Source organism: Vicugna pacos, chromosome 2 (assembly GCF_048564905.1).
Source record: "Vicugna pacos chromosome 2, VicPac4, whole genome shotgun sequence".
NCBI lineage: Eukaryota > Metazoa > Chordata > Mammalia > Artiodactyla > Camelidae > Vicugna > Vicugna pacos.
In genome coordinates, this window is record NC_132988.1 from 35,323,210 (window position 1) to 35,347,697 (window position 24,488).

Genomic DNA, 24,488 nt, shown 5'->3' on the forward strand with positions numbered 1-24,488 from the left:
AAAAACTAAAAAAAAAAATAAAGGTAATGAGTTATTTATGTATTACTGCAGAAGTGGTTCCTAAATTTTCTTCAAGAATAGAAAATGGTCTCTTTTATTTCTGATCAGTGGAGAAATGGCCATCCTATGTTGTACTAAATCTTACAGAACAGTCTGAACTGAAGAGTAACATGAGGAAATTTCATCTTAAAAAACTGTATTAAAAGGGGAGCTTTATATGGAAACAGACGTGGATTTAATACTTCTTCTGGGTGCTATAATAAAATATTTCATTAGTCTTTCAGGAATGGAAGGCAGATGGATATTTAACTGACACTCTGCATAGAAGCCAGAGGCTGAACATTTTATTAATTTTATCAGTTGCATGGTACCAACTTGAATGGAAACCAGAGACTGAAATTTTTATTCATTTTATCTGTTCCCTTATGAGGGGAAAAGGATTAACTGCAACTGTTCTTTATCTGAATTTCCGATATCTGAAATGGAAACTATTCGAGTTTGCATAGCCTTTAAACAGTCTCTCCACTTCTTGTTTATTTTAGTTTGTGATGTGATTTTTGCCTATCAAATCAAGTTAATTAATTATTTAAGGGGGGAAATGGGAAGTATGAGTTTTAGAAGCCCAGAAATTCTGCTGTGCTGAATATTATTCAGTTATTAGACGTATATAGTATCTCAGGACATGTCGGAACGAAGAATTCCATTTTTCTCATGTGTACCAAATTAGATTATCATCTGATTAATTTTCTTAATGAGATAGAGTTTTAGTGAAAGCCATACAAGTGGAGCTAGGGGTTGCAAAAGTAAGACACTTTCCCAAGAGATGGTCATTGACATCTTGACTGGAACCAGTGGGCGGCAAATAGAGCTCCATTCAGAAGGTAACAGGGAATGCTGACAGCTGCCTTCCTTATACCAGTCCATGGCACTATATAAATATGCTAATGAAATTAAAGATTCACAGATTATTTTTAGCAAGGTGTTAGTTCCAGTGGCCTGAAATTTTTTCTCTCAGGTATTGATATTCCGCAACCCTTGAGAATTCAATTACATAGAATCAGACACTTCTCTCCTTCCTTTCCTGCAGGACATGATAATGTGCCCTTCAGACAAACAAAGAAAAATACCCTCTATGTTGGTCCCTGTCCATCTCCTTGCATTCTCTGTAAACCGTCATTCTCAAACATAAATGTGTATCAGAAACACCTGGAAAGTGTGCTAACACAGATTGCTTGGCCCCATCCTCAGTTTCTAATCTGAACATCTGGAATGGGGTCTGAAAATTTACGTTTCTAACACATGTACAGTTGCTACTAATGCTACTGTTCTGAGGACCACAATTTGAGAAACAACGACTCCACCAAGGCAGGGGAAAATAAACTGGACAGGTTATTTTCATGTCTAGTCAATCTTTTATGTCAAATTGCCACTTTAGAAAAATTCTCATTTAAAGAATTTTCATTATAGAAATGGTTTTGTTTTGACTTTAAGAAAACTGTTATCTGATTAAGATACAACTCTTCTCCATCCTTTGGTCTCTCAGCATTAGCATTTAGCCAACATCCCTTAATATAAACCAGTGACTCAGGTACACACCATTTTCGGAACTGTGTCGTATGGTTGGGCAGGTTGCAGAAGGTCCTGGCTAAAGGAGTGAGTAGAGCCAAACCCAGTCTGTATCTAACTCAACAAACCTTGCAGCCACCTGCAGGCTGCAGCTTCCTACCGAGAGAAAGGGACATCTTTTCCTAATTCACAAAACTCTGAAACTCTCCGTTGCATTAAAGCTACTTCTTTGTATTAAACTCCAAACCTCTTGTTTTTAGAATGACTATCGGAAGCTCTCCATGCAATGCAAAGACTTCGTAGTGGGTGTGCTGGATCTTTGCCGAGACTCGGAAGAGGTAGAAGCCATTCTGAATGGAGATCTGGAATCGGCAGAGCCTCTGGAGATGCACAGGCATAAAGCTTCTCTGAGTCGTGTCAAACTTGCCATTAAGTACGAAGTCAAAAAGGTGAGTCACCCGCTTTCCTCCAGCTCTATATTGCAATAAACACGTAATATCAACTATGCCATAATTCCAGGAAGGTTTTTTAAATAATAAAAATAGATGTTATTGATAAAAAGATTTTTTTCCTTCATGAAAGAGATTAAGTGAAGTATCGTGGTAAAGTTTTAAGTCAAATAGCTAGCTTCTAATCCTTGCCACTTTTTACCCATTGTGGGACCTTGGATAAGTCATAAAACTTTTAAAAATTTCATTTTCCTCAAATACAAGGAGGCTAATACCTCTTATCTATCTCAGGGTTTGGATGGAATTTCAATGGATTAGGATATGCAAAAGAACTTTATAAACTATTTGTTACAATGTGATGAATGATGATAAAATCTGTTAGTTGTATACATTTTTGTAAGGCACTGTTGCATACACTCTCAGGTTAATCTTTGCGATAGGCCTTTGTTATCCATTTCACTATCCATTAAGTTCACTTATCCATTAAGTTAGATGATGAGTTTCTATTCTACAAAGAAACCAAGGCTTGCCAAGCTTACATGACATGTCTAAGATTACACAGCTATTAAATTTCAGGCAGTTGCCAGAAGTAAAATTTATGATTACTTTTTTCCTCTGGTTACTGCAGATAGAACTATTATGTGTATGTATTTGCCACTGGTATGGAGCTTTGAAAGAATTCATGTAAATTGTACTTATGATGCTCTGTTTATAATAAAAATCTCAGTTATCCAGAATCTAATTACTTATATATATATATTTTATACAACTGAAATTTGTTGTACTTTAAGAGAAACTGATAAATCACAAACAAGTAAGCTGTTATCAGGAATAGACCTGGTTTCATGAACTGATCAATCTATGTTTAGTGGAATCTTCTGTCCTTTGTTCAATGTGGCATGGTGCTTAAGAGGGCAGACCCTGGAGTCAACCGGCAAGGGTTCAAGTACTGGCTTTAACCACATGTGCCCTGTGTGACAGGGCAAGTCACCTGACCAGTCTACCTCTGTGCGCTTACTTAGGAAAGTGGGGGCAGTAATGGTAACTACTGTTTCAGTTCTTTTAAGGATTACATGCACTAATGCATGTAAAGTAATTAGCACAGGCATAGTACGTGGTGATTGCTCAATAAGTATTAGCTAATGACATTTCTGCATTTGAAAATTCATTCTCAGAATAATGACTCTTAAACAAGTTCAATTTTTAGTCACCAAAGACATTACATATTCATTGTGCTGGTTCCTGTCCTTAGTGGTAGAACATAGCCAACTTAAAGAGAAAGGAGTTTAGTAAGGGATATTAGGAGGCTCACAGATCGTTAGGAGAGGTGGAAGAACAAGCTTATCTAGGCTGTGTTTCCAGAAGCCTTGCCCAGAACTGACCTGGTAAGGGAGTTTCTGTGGCCCAAACAGAACAGTTTTGTCTCTGCTGCAGATGGCCAGCTTCTGAACCAATAGAAAGGATTCTCTGAGTCCTGCCTATTACATATGACCTCTTCCAAATCAGAGACCTGCACATATGCCTCTGACCAATGGAACCTAGGCCAGAGTTGGTACCCTAGCAGTGCGTGAGGATGAGGTATTCCCTCTCTCTCTCTCCACCCCTCCTCTTTCTCCCTGCCTCTGTACACACACACACACACACACACACACACACACCCCACACACAATTCTACCACAATGTTGAAAGCTCCCACATTGTAATGTTCACAAGATTATAGCCAGCCATTGATGACAGCTCTCCCCTCTACCTAATAAGATACTGAAATGTGAAGATTCTCAGTAAATACCAAAGTAAAATAACTTTTCAAGGAATTGTCAGTTACACAGTATTAAATTAGCTCAATTGCCCTCTTCTCAGAGCATTCTTGCTAGTTGGAGTTTGCCATATTGGAGGAAAAAGATAACTTTGAATAAGATTGATATCAAACTGTTTTTAGAAAACTGGCCATTTATTCACAGATCTTGGAATAGGCATCTCTTCTCTTTAGCACCTGAGAGGAGAGAATTTATTTCAGTTGTCACTGGTCCTTTATCATTGCTTTGAAAGTGTTATATTAGCAGAGACAGCTCATCTAGAGATGTGGTTTTATTAACCAAACTGTCTTGCAGAGTGAATGTGTTCTTGCATGTTAATTTTCAATAAATTGATGTGTAGGTCACAATGTATGAGATGTCAATTAATAATAAATTTGTTGTTAGTCAACTGCTGGGAAACCAAAACCAAAAAATAGTATTTGGAACTGAAAGGAGATTTAGAACTTTGCAGGTATTTCTGGCTTTGTCAGTTTTATGCCATAAAAGACATATTAAAGTTAAAATCTTTGATGTAGAATCTCCAGCCAATAAATGTATATAAGAACTCTATTCTGAAATGCCCCCCAAAAGCCCCCATTCCCCTTTCTTTGTTTCTTTCCAGGGCCTCCCTCATTCTTCACTCAACACTCACCCATCTTCATCTGGCAAAGAGGATAAATACCATCACCCACTTCTGCTGCTTCCTTTTTCCATCATCTCATTTTTAGTCCTCAAGTAACCACCTCTTGGATTATAGTGATTTGTGAACCCTACTCACTATGGCACTGAAGTAGCTCACGGCTACCTGCAAAGCATTGGGATTTCAAAATACTTTATATGTTATGGAATCCCTCACTGGTAATATAATAAACTTGTATTTATTTAAGCCAACCCATAATTCCACCAAGGAAACCAGCTTTGTGTGATGCTAAAATGTTTAGGTCCCATGAGAGACTCAGGAAGTCTCTTCTGCCATCTGCCCAAGATCTACTCCCAGTTCCAGTTCTGAGCCTCTTGGGCTCTGTCTGTGCTCAGAACTCTCAGGGCTCAGGTCTTCCCTAGTAATCGCCATGAGTTCAACCCAGGCCTTAGAGACTCAATGACAGGTAATCAGGAAAATGAAGAAAGGGTAGGATATAGCTTGGTGGTAAACTGCATGCTTAGTATGCACAAGGTCCCGGGTTGAGTCCCCAGTACTTCCATTAAAAAAATAATAATTAAATAAATAAACCTAATTCCCTCCCCCCAAAAAAGAAAATGAAAACAAAAGATATGAAAAGGAGAGGTCTGAACATGAATGTAACATTTATGTGGGGAAGGACTTTTTAACATAAAAGCAGTAATAGAAATAAAAAGCAAAAATATATCTTTATTTGACAGCATGCAACTTAACTAGCTCTGTATATCAGAAAGATCACAAACAAAAGTGAAGGGCAAACTGGGAAAAATATTTTTCTATATTATAACTCACAGAGGATTGATATTCTTAATATCCAAAGTGCACAGACAAATTTATAGGAAAAAGTTTCAGAGCCCTGTAGAAGAATAACCAAAGGATTTGGATAGGTAATTCACAGAAAAGAAAATACAAATAGTATTTAAAATTTTCACACCCTCTAGTAATAAAAGAAGTGCATACTAACATACAAATACTTTCTCCCCTTGCTCAAATTAGTAAAGAATAAACAAGTCCAATTCTCAATGCTGTTGATGAAATGAGCAATTGTATGGTACTGGTGGGGAACAAGCAATGATGTGTCTTTTATTGGGGGTGGATGTTGAAGATTATTCATCCCAGAGTCATTTCTGAGGGGTCTCTAAGGTAAATCATAAAACTGAAAAGATAGGAAGCATTATTACAGTTACTAGATTTACTCACCTTATTCGACAAAAGAGAATGAAATAGAGTGGAGGATGAAATTTGGTTTTTTGAAAATGAGTATAAGAAAATTAACTTTTAGGCACAAATATCCATTATTTTCCAGTTAAAATAATAGACTATTTGCTCCCCTTCCCCCAAGTCCATTCTAACTGTATCGCTATCTTTTCCAACTTGAGGGTGAGTATCAATCCCCTCCTGCCATAAAAATAACGAGAGTTCTGCCTACTTCAGGTGAGCTATGTCTATTGTAAAAAAAAGCCCTAGACAAAGATAAAAGATAGTAGAACTTGATCACGTTGGAAAACTGGGCTCTTGGGAAAGAGGAGAATGTTTCTTGAGTTCTTCCTTCTTGCTCTCTTACTTCCTCTACAGTAAGGTTAGGTTTCACTACAGAAAAATCATCTAGAAAAGAGATACGCAGCAATATAGACACATAGAGGTATCCACTGTGTGCAGAGAAAGCCCAAAAATTGAGCAGTGCATTGAGAACATGTAAACACACTGCAGAGACTTTGGGGTGCATGTGCTGGCTGGCACCATCCCCAGTCCCACGCTGGATGGCCTCTGCTGGCTTCGTGTTCAGGCACCAAGAGGTATCAGTGGGTTAGCTCTTGCTAACAGAATTTTGTGCTCAGTGGGTTTGAAATCCAGAAAACTTGTACAGTGTGAGTTTTTGGTTTGTATTTCTCAATTTCGGTTTTAATTTTTCAATTAAAAAGAGGATGAATGATCAACCTAGTTTTTATTCACAAGAATATTTTCTTTTCAAGTACATGAACTGTGGCTCCAGCAATATCATGAAAGACAAAAAGTGTTCCTGCCATGTTTTCACACAACAGTATTCCCATGATGATCGTGCTCGTAAAGGCTAATTTGATGAAAAGACAATGTCACATGAATTTTCTTAAGTTGAAAGTTATATGTTTTCCATAACGTGCCCTGATTGGTGGTTCAGTTTACAATCCATCAGTTTGGCAGAGGAAAAAAGTTTGTTATTTATGCTCCAGTAGTTTTTTTCCATTGAAAGACTGAGATCTTCTTGTGTCGAGCATTTTCCCTTTAAATCAGAAAACCTCAAATAAGGGTATTATTTTTGTAATGGTTTCAATTTGTTGGTCCACTGAAGTTAGGAAACAGCATACAAATTTTATCCAGCTGGCTATGACTGGTGTGGCAGGGTAAGGAGATTTTTTTTTTAGGAGGTAAAGCAATTTTAAAAGATAAAGGTTACTGCCCTATTTTAAAGTCATTGAAAAGAGCAAATTCATCTCCTAGAGGGATTAGCTTTTTTGCCTTCACTTGATACTATTATATTGGTTTTACTTTCTTTTTTAAAATGTTCCTTGTGTACTTGTATTAGGATTTTGAATCACTGGAGAAAATATCTGTTTGTGTTTTCTTTTTCATGGATTAATAGGAATCAACAGATGCCATATGGAGCTGTATTATGATCTCAATTAAGAAGAAAGTAGAGTGGCAGGAGGGTATAGGTCAGTGCTAGAGTACGTGCTTGTCATGCACGAGGTCCTGGGTTCAATCCCCAGTACCTCCAGGTTTAAACAAATAAATAAAATTACCCCACCCCAAAAAAGAAGAGGGTAGAATTTTAGTAGTATAGGAGATATACTTTTTAAGCTGAATTATAAATTATTTTTAAAAATGAGTACAATACAATACTATGATTTTAGCTAGTTTTTAACATACATTAAGTGTTTACATTGTATGGCGTAAGTCACAGTGGGTCAAAGATTGATCATTATATAATGCCATATGGAAAGGGTTGATTTCCACCAAGTCTTTGAAGGCTGTGTAACCCTCATATAATTTAATTAATGCCATAAAGCATTTAAAGATTCAAATTTAAAGATTAGCTCAAGAAGGAAGAGCAAGAAGAAAGAGCCATACTACAACATTAATATTTCTGTACTCAGGGGCTTAAAACCTAAGAAGGAAAGGCTAGAAACCCACAAAAGGGAAATTTGTCCATCAATTTCATATGGACATATGTCCCAGTGTCTCTTAACTTCATGCGGATTTTCTGTTTTACAGAAACCCTTGGCGTATTCCAAAAAAAAAAGGGTTTGTTGACGTCCCAGTAATCTGGTTTGATGACATTGTATACTCTACCTATAGATTTCTCTGAATGCACCTTCTCATTCCTAAGCCAAGCCTGGCTGGAGTCACAGGACTGCCTTTATTTAATGTTTATCCAACCTCCCACAAATGCAGATTTGTGGGACATTTGGACCAAGACATTTGGACCAACATTCGAATTAAGACTATTTTAAATGCTGACTATTTATCTTGGCAAGCATATGGAATCCAAGTCTCCATTGTAATAGCTTTTTCACATTTCTTCAGAGCTTACTGTGTGCCCTAGAAAAGGACCACTCAGCACCAATGCAATGCTGATGCATTTTTGTCTTCTTGTACCAAACACCTGCCTGGCACATAGGAGGGGCTGACAACATTTTGAAGAATGAATAATGAATGCATGCATGCATGCATGAATGAGACAAACATTTAAGAACCATAGAGGGAATGAGAATTTTTAACACAGAAGGAGCTGTGAAGCAGGGAGGAAATGATCCAAAAGACCACAGGGACAGAGGTGGAAGCCTTCAGACTTGATTATATCTTATCATAAGTTCAAATAAGGACTGCATTGATCTTGAAATCCTGTTTTCAAAAATCAGAACCTAGGAAGAGTGACAAAATCTTGAGTTTGGAAAGAAGATCTAATATATATGTAGCAGCTAGCAATGACCCGTGAGCCTCAGGATCCGGGACTTTTATAACTGAATTGAAAGGAACTTACAAAATAAAATATGCTTTTTCACATTGAACTCATTAAGTAAGGAAAAAATAGCATCTTCTTTGTAGTACTTTCAAGCTCCCAAATCCTCCTAGTCTGTGTTACAGAAAAAAAAATTCAGTTAAGCATTTCAAACCTGACATTTGTAAACTCATCCTCATCACCTCTGTCAATGGATTGTCAAGTTCTCCTTCTGCACAACGATGCAGCTGTCATAGCAAAGTCAGTGGACTCCCCAGAGGGTGAGTGCACACTTGGGGGCAGGAGTGAGGATTTGGGGGAAATTGTCCCTCTACTGCCTACCCTGGGAATGAGGTTTTACTTTTGTTTTTTCTTTTTGTTTATCTTTTTTGTTTGTTTGATTAGAAGAGCTGATGGGAAACTGTATACCAGTAAAGGGAAACCTGTTCATTCCCTTGTAAGCATGCTATTGATAAGTAGCCAAGTGACTGGAGGGATTGCCCAGAGTTACTAAGAAGCATTCAGATCATTAACTCGAACTTGATTAAAGTTGAACGCTTTGTCCAGAGGAAACTGCTGCCGTTTTCTTTGCCTCTCAGAGTTTATGAAAACATTTCACAGGTCCTAACAGGTTCATTCTTATTGTTTATTCTCGTTTTTTGGAAGACAGTGATACCTTATTTTTTTTTGTTTATTTTGTTTTGTTTTGGGGGAAGTAATTAGATTGATTGATAGATTTATATTTATTTTATTTATTTATTTTTTAAGGAGGTACTGGGGATTGAACTCAGGACTCTGTGCATGCTGAGCACAGTCTCTACCACTGAGCTGTACCCTCCCCTAAAAGACAGTGATACGTTGATTTTTGTGTTGCTAAATACTCTTTTTAAAAAATACGTTGGCACTCATAGTTGATTTGTGAATGACCCTAAATAATTCCAAGCTTGGGCAAAGTGCACCTGACCATTCAAAGAAAGGCATATCCAGCTGCAAATAAGACAGTTTATCCTAAGAAAGGCATATCTAGCTACTTTTTGGCATAGGGACCTTTTCACATTGGCCTGACTATAAACATATTCTGCTGCCTGAATAAGGATAGGACCTTAGTGAAATCCCAATCCTTCTAAATAGACGCAGACAGACGCTTTAGAAAATCTGTCGGCAAAATCAATAAAATAAAACAAACTAGAAGAGAACAAAATAAAATAAAATGACAGGCGTGAAATAAACATAATTTGCTCATTTTTTTTTTCCTGATTCGAACTGTTGTTATAAAAGAACTGCTGGAGATGAATGTGCTTTTTTGACCTGCAGCAGAGGAAACAACAAAAAGAGGACAGATTACTGAAATAGGAAGGAAGTAACATTTGATGCCAGGTCCTGGAGGCAGTGCACTTGTGGACCAAGCTTAATACTTGCAGTTTCATTGAGCTTCTGCAGACCTTATGCATACTTGCTATGGTAGTACATACATACACACAGGGCATATCATGTATGTTTCTCATAGATGTAGCATCTTAGAAGTTGCTCATGAAAATTCATAACACATTTCTCTTTTAGCTAGAGTACACGGTAAACCAAATAACTATTTTCTTTTCCATTTTGAACTGAATGCAAGTAAGCTGGCAGACAGCCCGATGTGACATGTTTCTGCAAAGGAAAGCATGGGTCACCCAGATTCCAGAGAGGAGTCTGAATACGGAGTTTTGATCAGAAAGAACTGTGATTAAGGACAACATCAGTTTTACCCTTGTGTTTACTTCTTGTATGCGTTCTCAAGCAATTTTGAAAAATAGAACGAGGGTAAAGGAGAATACTACCAGAATCTTTCAGTGCCTGTATTCTGGGAAAATATGCATTAATGTCTTTAGGATGCACTGGCATTCAGCTGAACTGTGAACAATGGCATGGTAACCTATCTCTCTCTCTCCCTCTCTCTGTCTCGACCAACAGTTTGTGGCTCACCCCAACTGCCAGCAGCAGCTCTTGACAATCTGGTACGAGAACCTCTCAGGCCTGCGGGAACAGACTGTAGCTATCAAGTGTCTGGTGGTGCTGGTCGTGGCCTTGGGCCTTCCCTTCCTTGCCATCGGCTACTGGATCGCACCTTGCAGCAGGGTACAGGCTTTTCCACCCCCATTTCCTCTGTGGTTGGCGTACCGTGTCCTTTGAGGATGAAAAGAGAAAAAGCTTCCTACTTAAGACCCTTTATCAGTTTTACTCTGAATGTTAATTGACTCAAGAACACGAATTCTGCTTTTTAATGACTGGGATCAATCCAAATAAGGGATGAAAAAGGATTTGGTCCTAGTGGGATAGATCATATTTGCAGGCATATCATACTTAAGCTTTTAAGATAAAATCCCCATGGTAGGCAGGAGGAAAAGCTGCTTAAGTGAAGTAGCACTTGTGCTGATTCCATTGCCAGCTTAATAGAGAGTCCGCAGGGCTGGCCTGTGGAAGGGGAGCAGCCCTACTGCAGTGGTTCCAAGAAAGAGTTAACCTGAGAACTGAAAAGGCAGCTCGGTAGAACCTGGAAGGAGATCCGAGGCTGAGAGTATTAAGCACAGTTGTGAACGGTGGTATTATCCAAATTCTTCAACAAAGCTCATGTCAGGTTCCCCTAGCCCTTTGTTCCTTCAGAAGATTCTAAAAATGTAGAATTGGGGTCTGGGGGCTTTGGATTTTAAAATTGTTTATCTGTTCAGTTTTGCTTGAATCATTTTGGTCACTACCTTTATCCTTCTCTCAACTTTGCCAGTATACAGTCAACTTAATTGTGTCTGAGCACAATGTGGAAAGAGCAGAACTCACGCTAACAGAATCTGGAGGAGGTTACTAAAGGGCACTGCCAGGGAGAAGACGCTGTTCTGAGATCCTTTAATCCTGTTTTCATATTCTGAAATCTGGTTTTGTTTAAATCAGAGACAGTTTCAGGCAAAGTGAGTCAAGGCCACTCAGAAATGACCCTGGAAATCTGCCATCTCTCTCGCGCAGCTGCCAGCCCCCGCAGAGTCCTGTTCCGCAGGCCCATATACGCGTGAGAATATTCATCCATCTCACTTCCTCGTTGAGCTGCCCATGCAGTTTAAGGCAGAAAGTTTGTCATTTTGATCAATTTTGATGACTCAACTAAGTTCCTTTGTTATATATCATGGAAAAGTACCCTAAGAGTCCACTAATACATAAACACTAAAAACTGGAAACTGTAAATAAGGAGAGAGCACACGTTAAAGCAAAAATCATATCCCACCCAAATAATTTCCCCTTTTGGGGGGAATACATTGGAAAATTTATGTTTATACATGTTTGTCTTTTAGGGCAGCTTTCTCAGGTAAAACATCAGGTTTGAAGTAGGCATCTTGAAGGCCATTCTTTTTCCTCTTCACTTTGTGTAGCTAATGGTGTGATGAACTCTGCCCTGCAGAGAAGGGAAAGGAGGGAATTGAGTCATTTTTTTTAACCTGCCATACACCACTCATCCTTGCTGAACAGACAACATAGCAAGAATTCTCCACCTGTATCCCAGTTTTAAGATAGGCATGCTGCTTTTTTTTTTTAATGTTATCTAACATTTTCAAAGATCAACCTTTAGGAGAAGAGACTTGCAACTCCCAAAAAATCACTATGTACTATGAATGAGCTGACCCAATGTGCCCTCTGTGCAGCTGTGGAACAGAACAGTGATATGTAAATGTGTGGTTTATTTTTCTGTGTCTAATATGGAAAATGTGACATTTGTCTGTGTGCATTCATGTCCAGTCCCAGAAATGCTGGACATTCTTTGGTTATTTGTTGACATCAAATTAAGCTTCTGGACATACAAAAACATTTGTTTGAAGTTACAGTCTCTTAAATGTGAACCTTGGTACTTTTTAAGGTCACAGACTAAGTTTGAAAGTAGGGTCTGAGTATGCAGAATAGAGAACTTGTTAAATCTGTTAAATATACTAATTCTTGGACTGCAGAAGCCCTTGCAACGGGAGGATTTGTTTTTCCTTTCTACTAGAACATAGGGCTTTTAAGGACCTTATATCATGTGGGATTTTAAAAGAGTTACCTTAAAATCATTATAAGCTGAACTTTAAAAATGCTTTTGTACTATTCATATGATTTTTCAGACCCAGGGATGACTTTTAATTAAATTAACCTATTTAGAGATTTTAGTTATTGTGTATCTCTCTGTTGTTATTGGGTAGTAACAGATATTTATCTTGATTATAATATTTTCTGCCTTTTATATCATACAAAGTACAAATCGACTATGGAATATTTAGAAATGAGAAGAAAATTTTTCTTCTGTGGTAGTTAAGCTTTTTTTCATCTTCAAAGCGTTTGTAATGTGCTAGAAACACATCAAAACATTTCAATTATAAATGAATGAGGACGCAAGTCATCATAACATTTCAGCTACAAAGAATTACACATTACAAATTTGGAGTGTCTTTTCCTAGACTCTAAAAACCTTGACATTGCATAGTCTTTCATATAAAATAAGAATAACATTATATGCCTTGTGATTTCCAGAAATGCATCTGTGATTATGTATAGCCTAAGACAAACTAGATATTTAGAGACAATGAAGTTTGAAGACTTCTTAAATCGTTTTTTGGAGGATACAGCCCCTAAAAGGAGTAATTTTTCACAATGCATAACTCTTCAGAAATGGAAGCAGAATTTTGAAAAAGTATTCTCATTTCACCTTTTTTTTTAACCTGTATAGTGATTTTCATAAGCGGAAGCCAGATTTTCTGAAGTAAAAGTTTCCTTTTTTTGTTTGTTTTTGGCCTTATTTCAGCTGGGGAAAATTCTGCGAAGCCCTTTTATGAAGTTTGTGGCACATGCTGCTTCTTTCATCATCTTCCTGGGCCTGCTTGTGTTCAATGCCTCAGACAGATTCGAAGGCATCACCACGCTGCCAAATATCACTGTTATTGACTATCCCAAACAGATCTTCAGGGTCAAAACCACCCAGTTCACGTGGACTGAAATGTTAATTATGGTCTGGGTCCTTGGTAAGCCTTTTATTTTAAGTATTCTTATTTCTAACAAAAATAATATCTCTATAATGACTGCCATTTTCTGTTTAAAATGCTACTGTACATTATGTGGTGACAATATCACCATTATAAGATAAGCAGAATAGCAAAATAATTGAATCATTTGGCAGCTTGATAATGCTAAACAGTATCCCTTAACACTAGGTAAAATTTTTATGAGTAGCATGAGCCTAATTAGAAGTATACCACATTTCAGAAATCTAATTTCAAGTATTGAGTAAAATGCAGTCTTTTTAATGTGACTCACTGTGATGATCAAATATTTAATCGAAATACTTCTGAAATAACCCAGTGGCAATTAACTGATGATCAAAGAACATTTATTGCTTTAGTTTCAGAGGTTTTTTAAGGAGAGCTTCCATTTTCAAAATGTTTATTACCTCACCTCACGATAGCCCATTTTGAATAGCTATGTTAAGGTAAAAAGTTTAAGCAATGTGAGAAAAAAATGGAGATTGGAACCAGTTTATCTATTGATCATTAATCCAAAGTCATTTCATATCTTCTATCTATTTCACCCAGCGTGTTTCTTGGTATCTTCTCAGTTCCTGAATTAACAGATTGTTTCTCCTGCTCATTTACTCCTGTGGCCTCAACCTGGGCCAAGTAATTATTTTATGAATTTTATTTTAAGCCATTTACGTATCTTTAAAAAATTCTACAATATTTTTCCCTTACGTACTCAGGACAAGTTATTGAATTGGACTATTTTGTCCTCTTCCCCTAGAATGGCATTTTCTGCTTTCAGTTTCTTCATAATGTCCTAGGGCCTCCTGCTTAAGGGTTTCTTCTTTTTTCATTGATATTCCTCACCTTTTCAGCGTGAAGCTGAAATGAGGAGAGAGGGTAGAGGAATGAGGTAAGTGCTCCTGAGTGATTGGGAAACTGTTCTTGTTAAAAGTCTACAGTAAGTTTCTCAATTAGGGGCTTATTTCTCCAATATCACCACGATTTGATAATTAACCATTGTGATTTTATAAAGGTGAATTTTCTCTTCTCCTCCAAAAGTCTTTTGACATGAAGAGCCTTTCTTGTTTATTTCCTTCCCTCCTTCCTGCCCCATCCCCTATAAAAGTAGCATCGTTTCTGGTGTCACGTGTAGAACTATATTTCACCAAAATCTAACCTGGTGGAGCTGAAGCTGCTTCTTCCATTTAACTCTGCCCAGCACCTCCGTGAGCTGTAGTCAGCAGTGCTTTCGGGTACCTAGGGGCATGCTTTACATTTGGGGCATTTTATAGATGGGGACTGATGGTGCATGAAATAATAGCCTCTCAGCCTAAGCTGTAAAATCTCCTCTGGAACCTGTGTATCTTGTGACAGGAATGATGTGGTCCGAGTGTAAGGAGCTCTGGCTAGAAGGACCCAGGGAGTACATTTTGCAGTTGTGGAATGTGCTGGACTTCGGGATGCTCTCCATCTTCATCGCTGCTTTCACGGCCAGATTCCTGGCTTTCCTTCAGGCAACGAAAGCACAGCAGTATGTGGACAGTTATGTCCAAGAGAGCGACCTCAGTGAAGTTACACTTCCACCAGAGATACAGTATTTCACTTATGGTAAGTTGTCAGATGCATAATTTTCTTATGTCTCAGGAAGGGTATTGGAACTACATTTTGGAAGGAAATGCCAATAAAGAGAATGTTTAGGGGGGCATATATAGCTCAGTGGTATAGTGCGTGCTTAACACACACAAGGTCCTCGGTTCAATCCCCAGTACCTCCACTAAAAATAAATAAACTCAATTATCTACTCCCCCCCAAATAAACCCCACAAACAAACAAAAAATAAATAAATAAAAATAACACAAGGAAAGGACCATTTAAAAAACTATGCAAGTATGTTTAGTATGAGATATGTGTTGAATGTGTAGAAACAGTGGAGAAAGCATAAGCTTTAGAGCTCTATAAAACTGTATTCATATTAAGGCACTGCCTCTCCCTTGCTGTGTGACTTTGTTCAAATTAACTTACTTCTCTGTGCCTCAATTTTCATATCTATAAAAAGAAGGTTTTTGCAAGATGGGAGAAAATTACCTTTAAGCCTAACAGCATAATTGCTCATGTATTCTTAGGACATGAAATTGTCTTAATTAGGGGGGAAGATGGCTTGATAAACTGCTTAATGTGGAAGATAAGTCCCTGAGGGCCTGAGTTGGAGGAGATAAAATAATAAAAGATGCTGAGCTGCTATACCAGTGCAGTGAACAAAAATTCAGCAGAGGCAGGAAGTAGGAGCTAAAGTGACAGTGAGAATGTAAACTTTGCAGAATGGCCAGAAATGCTGGGGAGGATGTTTACTCCTCCTCAACATGACGTGGAATGGAGTTCATGCTGAACTTCCCTAGATCATGAAAAGCAGGGAGACACCAGTGATGTCCAGTGTGCAGTGATACAGATACTTTCCTTGCTCGGCACAAACTGATGTTAAGCAATGTTAGCCACCCCTTGAGGCCAAATTAGGGAGCTGCAGTTAGCAAATTTTCATATAGTTGCAACATCTTTAAACCTGGAAAAGACTTTAGCACTTATTATCTAACCTTCATTTTAAAGGTAAGGAAACTCAGACATAGAGTTTAAATGTGTTATGATTGTGAAGAATAACTCTTTGTAAGTGTAATTAAGGCTTACATTGGGATAAGTACAAGCAGCATGTTAACGTTATTGAATAAGGTTGGGTGCCTGCTCTAAAATGAAGATGTACATTTATCTAAAATATGTATAGTTTACTGTACAGGAACCATACCACAAGAAAGGAGTTATAAACAAACAAACAAATAGATAAAATAAAGATATGCACTTCATACATTGTGAAATTTACACACATTATCTCTTATTGTCAGCAAGCAAAGATTTTTATATACCAAGCAGGCCAGATCAAATGAGTAAATGATTACCATTTCTAATGAAGGAATTAGATTAGATTGTATTTTTGTGTAACACGCATCTTGACTGTTTCAATAGCTGTTTATTTAAATTTTCTCATGTGTGTCTAATGACTATCATCTGGAGGGAAATCTGTGAATTTGGCCTTCACTCCTTGTTATGATTTTGATCAACTTTTTAACCTTTTTAAGTCTTGATTTCTGCATCTCTGAAAAGAGAAGAATAACCTCGGGTCCATAGGGTCATTGAAAGCACAGTGTCTGATACATGTTCAACATTCAATAAATGTACATTTTTGTTATTGTTGTAAATGTCTACAATGCATCCGTCCTTCTGGGAGTGACCTAGTTTGCACAAAATTAACCATGTGGTGTTCCATTGATCTTCCAAGGAAGTGAGTATCCAATAGTCTACTGTGAACTGACCAAGTGACCTTGAAAGGATATTTTGGGGTCCTCATTTGGAATCTGTCTCCAAGAATTTTGTACCTCAGTAGCATTTTAAACCTTCCAGGAACCAGCTATATTGCTCAGACATTGCATTGACAGCACCACTGATTCAGTGACATTCTCACTTCTTGTAATATGGCAGTTTACTTGCATGAACTGTTAGATGGACAAGTTTCCCCGCGAAATATGGAAAAGAAGTTTTGTGCTAAATGAGCCTGTAGGATGATAAAACACCTGGTCAATAAACTTGGTAACCGAGGGGACAAATGAGTCAAGTCAGTTGTTTTGTCATCCTGGACACAGTCTGTGTCTAATGAAGCATTTTAACCTCTTTTTCATCTTTTGTGCTTTATTCTGTTTCTGCTCAATGCAAAGTCAGCTTCACATCTTTATAATAGTGTTTCCTCCATTAAAAGAAACCGTATGAGTGTAGAATTCATGTTTCTGGTTTAACATGAAAAATAGTGACTGGACAGTTAATTAAATGTAGAGTAGTTTCAACTGAGATAATAACCACCTACCTACAAGATAGATCCTATTTAAGGGATTTGGCATAGTTAGCAATGAATAGAACGTTCCATTTTTGATCTCTCTCTCTTTTCTTGTAGCCAGAGATAAATGGCTCCCTTCTGACCCTCAGATCATATCTGAAGGCCTCTATGCCATAGCTGTCGTGCTCAGCTTTTCTCGCATCGCCTACATCCTCCCTGCAAATGAGAGTTTCGGCCCCTTACAGATCTCCCTTGGAAGGACTGTGAAGGACATATTCAAGTTCATGGTCCTCTTTATTATGGTGTTTCTTGCCTTTATGATCGGCATGTTCATACTGTATTCTTACTACCTTGGGGCTAAAGTAAATGCTGCATTTACCACGTAAGTAAAACATCTTACAAAAAAGATATGATAAAGGGAAATTCTAACAAGTTTAGGTGAAGCAAAAAAAATTATTCAATGATGGTAATAAAGATATCTTTAAGAGCAGAAAAAATCCATTAAAAGCAGTGCTTCAAATAACCAGTGTTGGTGAGGATGTGGAGAAAAGGGAACCCTCCTACACTGCTAGTGGGAATGTAAATTGGTATGGAGGTTTCTCAAAAAACTAAAGACAGAACTACCTTATGACCCAGCAATGCCACTCCTGGGTATATATATCTGAAAAAAACAAAAATAGTTCACAAAGATACATGCACCCCAATGTTCATAGCAGTACTGTTTACAATTGCCAAGATATGGAAGCAACCTAAGTGTCCATCAACAGATGAATGGATAAAGAAGATGTGGTATATGTATCCAATGGTTTACTACTCAGCTTTAAAAAAAAAATGTTGCCATTTGCAGCAACATGGATGGATCTAGACATTATCATACTAAGTGAAGTAATTCAGGCAGAGAAAGACAAATACTGTATATCACTTATATGTGAAATCTAAGAAATACAAGCAAACCAATGAGTATAGCAAAAAAGAAGCAGACTTACAGATATAGAGAACTAGGGTCACCAGAGTGGGAGGAAGTGGGGAGGAGAAAGATAGAGGTAGGGGAAAGAGGTACCAACTACTATGTATAAAATAAATGAGCTACAAGGAGATATTATACAACACAGGGAATATGCCAATATTTTAGAATAACTGTAAATGGAATATAACCTCATGTTGTACACCTGAAACTTACATAGTAGTGTACATCAACTATACCTCAAAAAAAAGTAAAGAAATGAAGAAAACCTTAAAAAAAAAAGTTAGTGCTTGTCTGTGATTACACTGCTCCAGAGGTTCATCTTGTTAAGTGAATGCTCGACCACATAATGGATCAAAATTTCATAAAATCCTAGACAAAACTGTCTATTTTAAGACAATTGGGTAACAAATTTGTAAGACTGGATGGCATTATGTGTGACATTAAATTTAGTTTCATCATTTTGTAGCCATTACTATTATTTCAAAAAAGAAGCATCGACTTTTGTTTTAATGTATCATCAGTCAGTACAGGGAATTGAGGAAGAAGAAGTTATAGTTAAATGTTGTCAGTCCACTATAACAGTAATACCACTTCCTTCCTTTGGTCATCCTGGTGTCTGCCTGGGGACTCACCTTCCCCATGAAGTCTTTCTTGATTAAACTTCCTTAGTCGTCGTCCCTTTGAGTTTTGTCAGCATGGATACATTCAGATGGAGACTCTCTCTCACCCATTGCTGTTTAGTGGTGGGGAGGCAGGCTGGTCTGTACTGTAGTCCCCCACCAGGTGAGGGGATCAGAAGGGCCCCTACCTCCCTCTGTACCATCTATACCCTGGAAAGCCACAGCTGGCAACAAACTAGACTGTCTATTAGTTCCGTATAGACTGAAATAGAATATCAAGCCCTGCCAGGCATCTAAATTGTCTTGAAATGAATTTTTTTCAAATAGTTAATACAGAGCAGATTGTAGAGGTGAAAGAGAACTGAGACTTACTTTATTGTAATGAAAAACAATTCTGTTTGAACCCAATGGGGAAGGCACTGAGAAACCCTGCACGCAATAGCACCCCTTTGACCTCTGTGAGAACTCATTTTATACTCTATGTTGTCCTCGCTGCTTTGTATGAGGACATGGCAACGTGATGCAGGGGAAAGGAACAGGGGCTGGAAAGTCAGGCAGACCTGGATGTGAATGCAGTATCTGCCATTTTCCGGCTGTGGTCTTCAGTTAAGTTACTTAACATTTCTCAGCATTAGTTTCTTTGTTTTTAAAATAAGTGCAATGAAACAAAACAAAACAAAGATAAAATAAGCACAATAAGGTTTGGATCTGGTCCTTGTGAGAATTATGTAAGGTAATTTATATAAAGCCTGTTGCCCACAGTGGGAGCTCAGGAACAGCCAGTGTCCTCTCCTTTTTAACAATCCCAGTCTCCCCACACATACAGATTGCTCAGGAGTCTATATTCCCAAAGTCAGAGGCAGGAAGGTTTGCAAAAGAGCAAGAAGAAAGAGTGGGAGAATTTTGTGATACTGTTAAATGAATGGCAGGAGCAAAGAGGCTACAATTTTTCTTAGTCTTCTTTTAGCATCCATGCTATAGCCACACCATCAAATGTGTCGTAACAGAGAGGAGCTCCACAGGAACAGGAACAGCAATAGGAACCTTCCTAGTCAGTCCTCCATCCCCAGGGCTCTCCCAGTTTCTAGAACATGATAGGTACTCCATTAATATTTGTTGAATGAATAAATTAATAAAATAGTCTTAAAACCTATAAATCTATAGAATTATTATTTAGAATCTGTTATAACAAATCAATAAAAGTACTGTTTCATAAATTTTTCTTTGAGAAAAAGGGCTTACTTTTGAACCCTCCTTTGTAATGGAATTCTCCATGTGTAATTAACTTAAAGATTATTCTTATGGTTCACAGATCAGTGATTACCACTTGGTTGTATGACAAATACCAGCCAAATTCAGTTGATACAGTTCATTTAAGGGATAAAAGTAGCTAATTAGTCTGGTGAGGGCCTAAGTGCTAACTGGTGTTCCACCAGATGGAAGAATCAGGAAGTCGATTATATAAATTAAGGGAATAGAATAGGAACCTTTAATTCTGTTGACTTCAATTCCACTTAAGTATAACTTCTAGGTAAGTAAGTAACCTAAAAGTTACCTGTGGCATAAAATTCATGTAGAGTGGTATCTATAGTGAAAAGCCTGTCCCCTTGGTCACCCTGGGACCCCAGTCTCTTAGTTCTCCTTGGTTCCAGAGGCAATGGTTTCTTTGGGATACTTTCAGGGATATTTTTTGCATCAACAAGAATATAAGTCTTTGTGTACTCCTCTTTTTTATTCAAATTGTAGGCTATTTCACACTTGCTACATCTTATTTTTTTCCCCTTAATATATCTTGGATATTATTTTATATAAACAGATGAAACGAGATCTATCTCATTTTTCCCCCAGTAGCCGGCTGCAGAGCAATCCATTTATAGATGTAGCAGAATTATTTATTCACTCTTCTATTGATGGATATTTTGGTAGTTTTCATTCTTCCCTACTTCCATGCTGCAAGGAATATGTTTGTACCTACTTTTCTTGAAGTGAATGTATAATTTTAATCCCGACATGCTCTACTCCCAAAAACCTGATTTAAATTTCTGAAACACCTACAAAATCAAACCCCAAACTTCCACCCTTCTAGGAGAAAGAAATGGATATCGTGGCATGACTTCAGCTTTCCCCTGTCAAGTTCAGAGAATTTTCACTTGATGATAACTGACAGAAAAACTAGGCATCAGCACCCCTTAATCACTGGTTCCTAAAAACCTGAGAGAATAATTTCTATTAAATACTATAATTAAATAATTATATTTTGGGTATTATGATGATTTTTATGATGGCATTTTACATCTGTGCAGTATGCAGACCCTACCTTGCTTTTTACTTTTGACTTTTCAATACTGAAAACTGTTAATTTACTGTGAACTTTATTCTTTCAACAGTGTAGAAGAAAGTTTCAAGACTCTGTTTTGGTCAATATTTGGGTTGTCTGAAGTGACTTCCGTTGTGCTCAAATATGACCACAAATTCATAGAGAATATCGGATACGTTCTTTACGGAATATACAATGTAACTATGGTGGTCGTTTTACTCAACATGCTCATTGCTATGATTAATAGCTCATATCAAGAAATCGAGGTAAACCTGCTTTCTATCCATGGTGTCTGTCTTTGCTGTCTTGTTCTTTTATTTATTTTCTTTAAGTTAACATGTGCGATTTGGGGGGGTGGGGGTAATTTTATTTATTTATTTATTTATTATTTATTTATTTATTTATTTATTTATCTATTTATTTAATGGAGGTACTGGGGATTGAACCCAGGATCTCATGCATGCTAAGCAAGTACTCTACCACTGAGCTATACCTTACCCCCACTCCGTTCTTGTTCTAATAGCACACCTGCTTTTGTGCCCTGTGTGGAGCTCCAGCTCACGCAAACAAAGTCTCTTATACCCAAGCAGGACCTGGACCTTTCTCTGTGTTTTCCATCTGAATAGATAGTAATACACCTTCCAGTATCTTCTAGGAGCACAGCAGGAATCCCCAGAAATTTACCATCAGTCTGGATTCTCTCAGAGTATATTGCTGAAGTTTTGCAATTAGTGGCTAGAAGCAGCATTGGATGTAGGGAAATTATTCTCTCCTAGGTTAGCCAGCCAGCCTGGTAGAGGAATCACCAGATGTCTGGCAAACATCGATGATGTTCTTTATCCAGTGAGAATGTTTAGTATTCTAGAAATGGCACTGGGGAGGGTAGAGCTCGGTGGCAGAGTGCATGCTTAGCATGCATGAGGTCCTGGGTTCAATCCTCAGTGCCTCCATTAAAAAAACTATAAATAAATAGATTAAACAAACAAACAAACAAGCAAACCTAATTACCTCCTTCCCCCTGCCAAAAAAAAATTAAAGTCACTTTACTTTTTTCTTTAGATTGGACTTGGTATGGTACCTTTCTTCATCATCATATATAAGTTTTTTTTTCCTTACATCCTCTGGTTTAGTGTTATTTTTAGTGCTTTGATGTTTGTTGAGTCCACTGAGTTTCTGTCTGTGTTTTAGAAACACGTAAGACTGTGTTCCCAAAGCAAAGTTAGGTCCCAGACAAGAAAATTGTACTCTCTCTGAACACCTGCTTGAGTGTGGTAATGGCAGCCTGGTGGTGTGAAGTGACTGAGCCAACTTCTTCCACCTGTGGACAGGCTCCTCTTCATTTCTTCTCCATCCTTCCTGCCAGCTAGAATGGTTATGCCCAGCACCAGGGGGCAGCACTGAGGATAAAAGCAGATACTAGGCAGGAATAGGCCACTGAGAGCCTTATGTGACATGTGGCAGACACAGTAAGCAGCAAAGTGCAGCTCATCTGAATGCTGCTCTTTTTCGTTTGCCCTTGGAGTATAACGTACTGTATCCACAACCTGGCTCAGGTGGGTCTAGATGAGGAGGGAGGCTGGCTAGAACTATTGTTGAATATGCCACGTTAGAGGAGGGGGAAGGAAGGAGGGAGGAATTAATCTTTTCATCTTTCCTTGACCTGAATTTTTCTTGTGTTTTTGCTTCATTTTTGGACAGGTGACAGGAAATTCTGATTAAATTTGAGTGGGTATAGACAGAAGCATATGGAAAAGAAAATTTTTAAATGAGTATCATAAAAGTGATACTGAGACTACTATGTAGGCCAATAGAGATTATATGCAGATAAATGTATATATGCTGCTTTTCTATTTCAAAAGCATAATTAAGGTTCATTGTAAGACCCTACTGGAATCCATTACTAGAATATTTAGTTTTAAAAATCAGTTGTTATATGTTTTTCTATTTTTGTGACACAGGATGACAGTGATGTAGAATGGAAGTTTGCTCGTTCAAAACTTTGGTTATCTTATTTTGATGATGGAAAGACATTACCTCCACCCTTCAGTCTAGTTCCCAGCCCAAAGTCATTTGTTTATTTCATCATGCGGATCATTAACTTTTCCAAATGCAGAAGGAGAAGGCTGCAGAAGGATATAGAAATGGGAATGGGTAACTCAAAGTCCAGGGTAGGTATCAAAAACTTATTGAGACCTGAAGATAAATGTTTTGTCTTTCTCCTTGTCTTTTGATGTTTGTTCAATAATTTTTATATGTGAACTTAGAAGATGTTGAAAGTAACTGTCCATTCCATAGTCTTTCATAGACTAATACTTAATGTATTCATAGTGAAATCACTTAGTCTATGCCTTGCTTTTGGTCAGAATCTCATGTAAACTACCAAATTAAAAACACACTAACAAGAAACTTCTCTAACTTGTTAAAAGTAAACAGAAAAGTTATTGTTAGAAAACACTTTGTTTTTTCTGTGTGTGTTCCATGCTTCTCAACTGTTATTCCAAAGTTAAATAGTCCTAACCTCACATTTTCCTCTTGGTTGTATGTGTAGTTCACTACCACTTTATTCTTCTCATTTGTAGAAACTCTTTTCTGGGCTAAATAATCTGTTTTGCTCTAATATCATAACATTGATACAGGCTTAAGAGCATCCTCAAATATTAACTATAAATACCCCCTTTTGTAAATAACCCAGAATGGTTTGTTCTTGAGTTGTCCTGGTTGAGTCATGCCTAGATTTTAACAAAGATGAGTTTCAGGCTAGCACTTTATTATTATGAACTTAATTTTCAGAGATAGAATTGGCATAGGAGACAGAAGGATACAGACAGAACCTCAAATAATAGGGAGTGAGGCAGATAGGAGCAAATGTGTGGGTTAAAATATAATTTTTGCCTAAGGTTGTGAAAATGGTCTGTAGCTGTAATAGCCTGGGAGCCCACAAGATAGTGATTTTACCTCCATAAAGTGCATTTTTTTTCTCATTTGAAGCTTGGGGGAAAAAACTAAATTAATGCAATTTATTTTCTCACTTTTTAAAGGAGACGTGCATTTCCGAGATTTGTAATACCTTGGCACCTTTAAGAAGGTGGCCTTTTAAACCTTCTTTGACCTGGATGTGGACTCTTCAGGCTATTAGGTTGCAAGACAGTGACTGGCTGTGACATCCCATGATTTCAAATAATACTTCACTGTATACAGCAAGCAAGAAGCAGTAATGGAAGGAAGAGAGTTG

General features: G+C 37.6%; 1 protein-coding gene across 1 annotated transcript in view; it reads left to right on the plus strand.

Moving 5' to 3' along the window:
• TRPC3 (transient receptor potential cation channel subfamily C member 3) overlaps positions 1-24,488 on the plus strand; it is a 69,191-nt gene that overhangs the window by 24,780 nt on the left and 19,923 nt on the right. Inside the window, exons 3-9 of the mRNA XM_072938204.1 lie at positions 1,827-2,015; positions 10,423-10,587; positions 13,268-13,484; positions 14,853-15,086; positions 17,470-17,734; positions 21,327-21,522; positions 23,215-23,424. Of these exons, the coding sequence (XP_072794305.1) occupies positions 1,827-2,015; positions 10,423-10,587; positions 13,268-13,484; positions 14,853-15,086; positions 17,470-17,734; positions 21,327-21,522; positions 23,215-23,424 (1,476 nt within the window). The remainder of the gene's footprint in view (positions 1-1,826; positions 2,016-10,422; positions 10,588-13,267; positions 13,485-14,852; positions 15,087-17,469; positions 17,735-21,326; positions 21,523-23,214; positions 23,425-24,488) is intronic.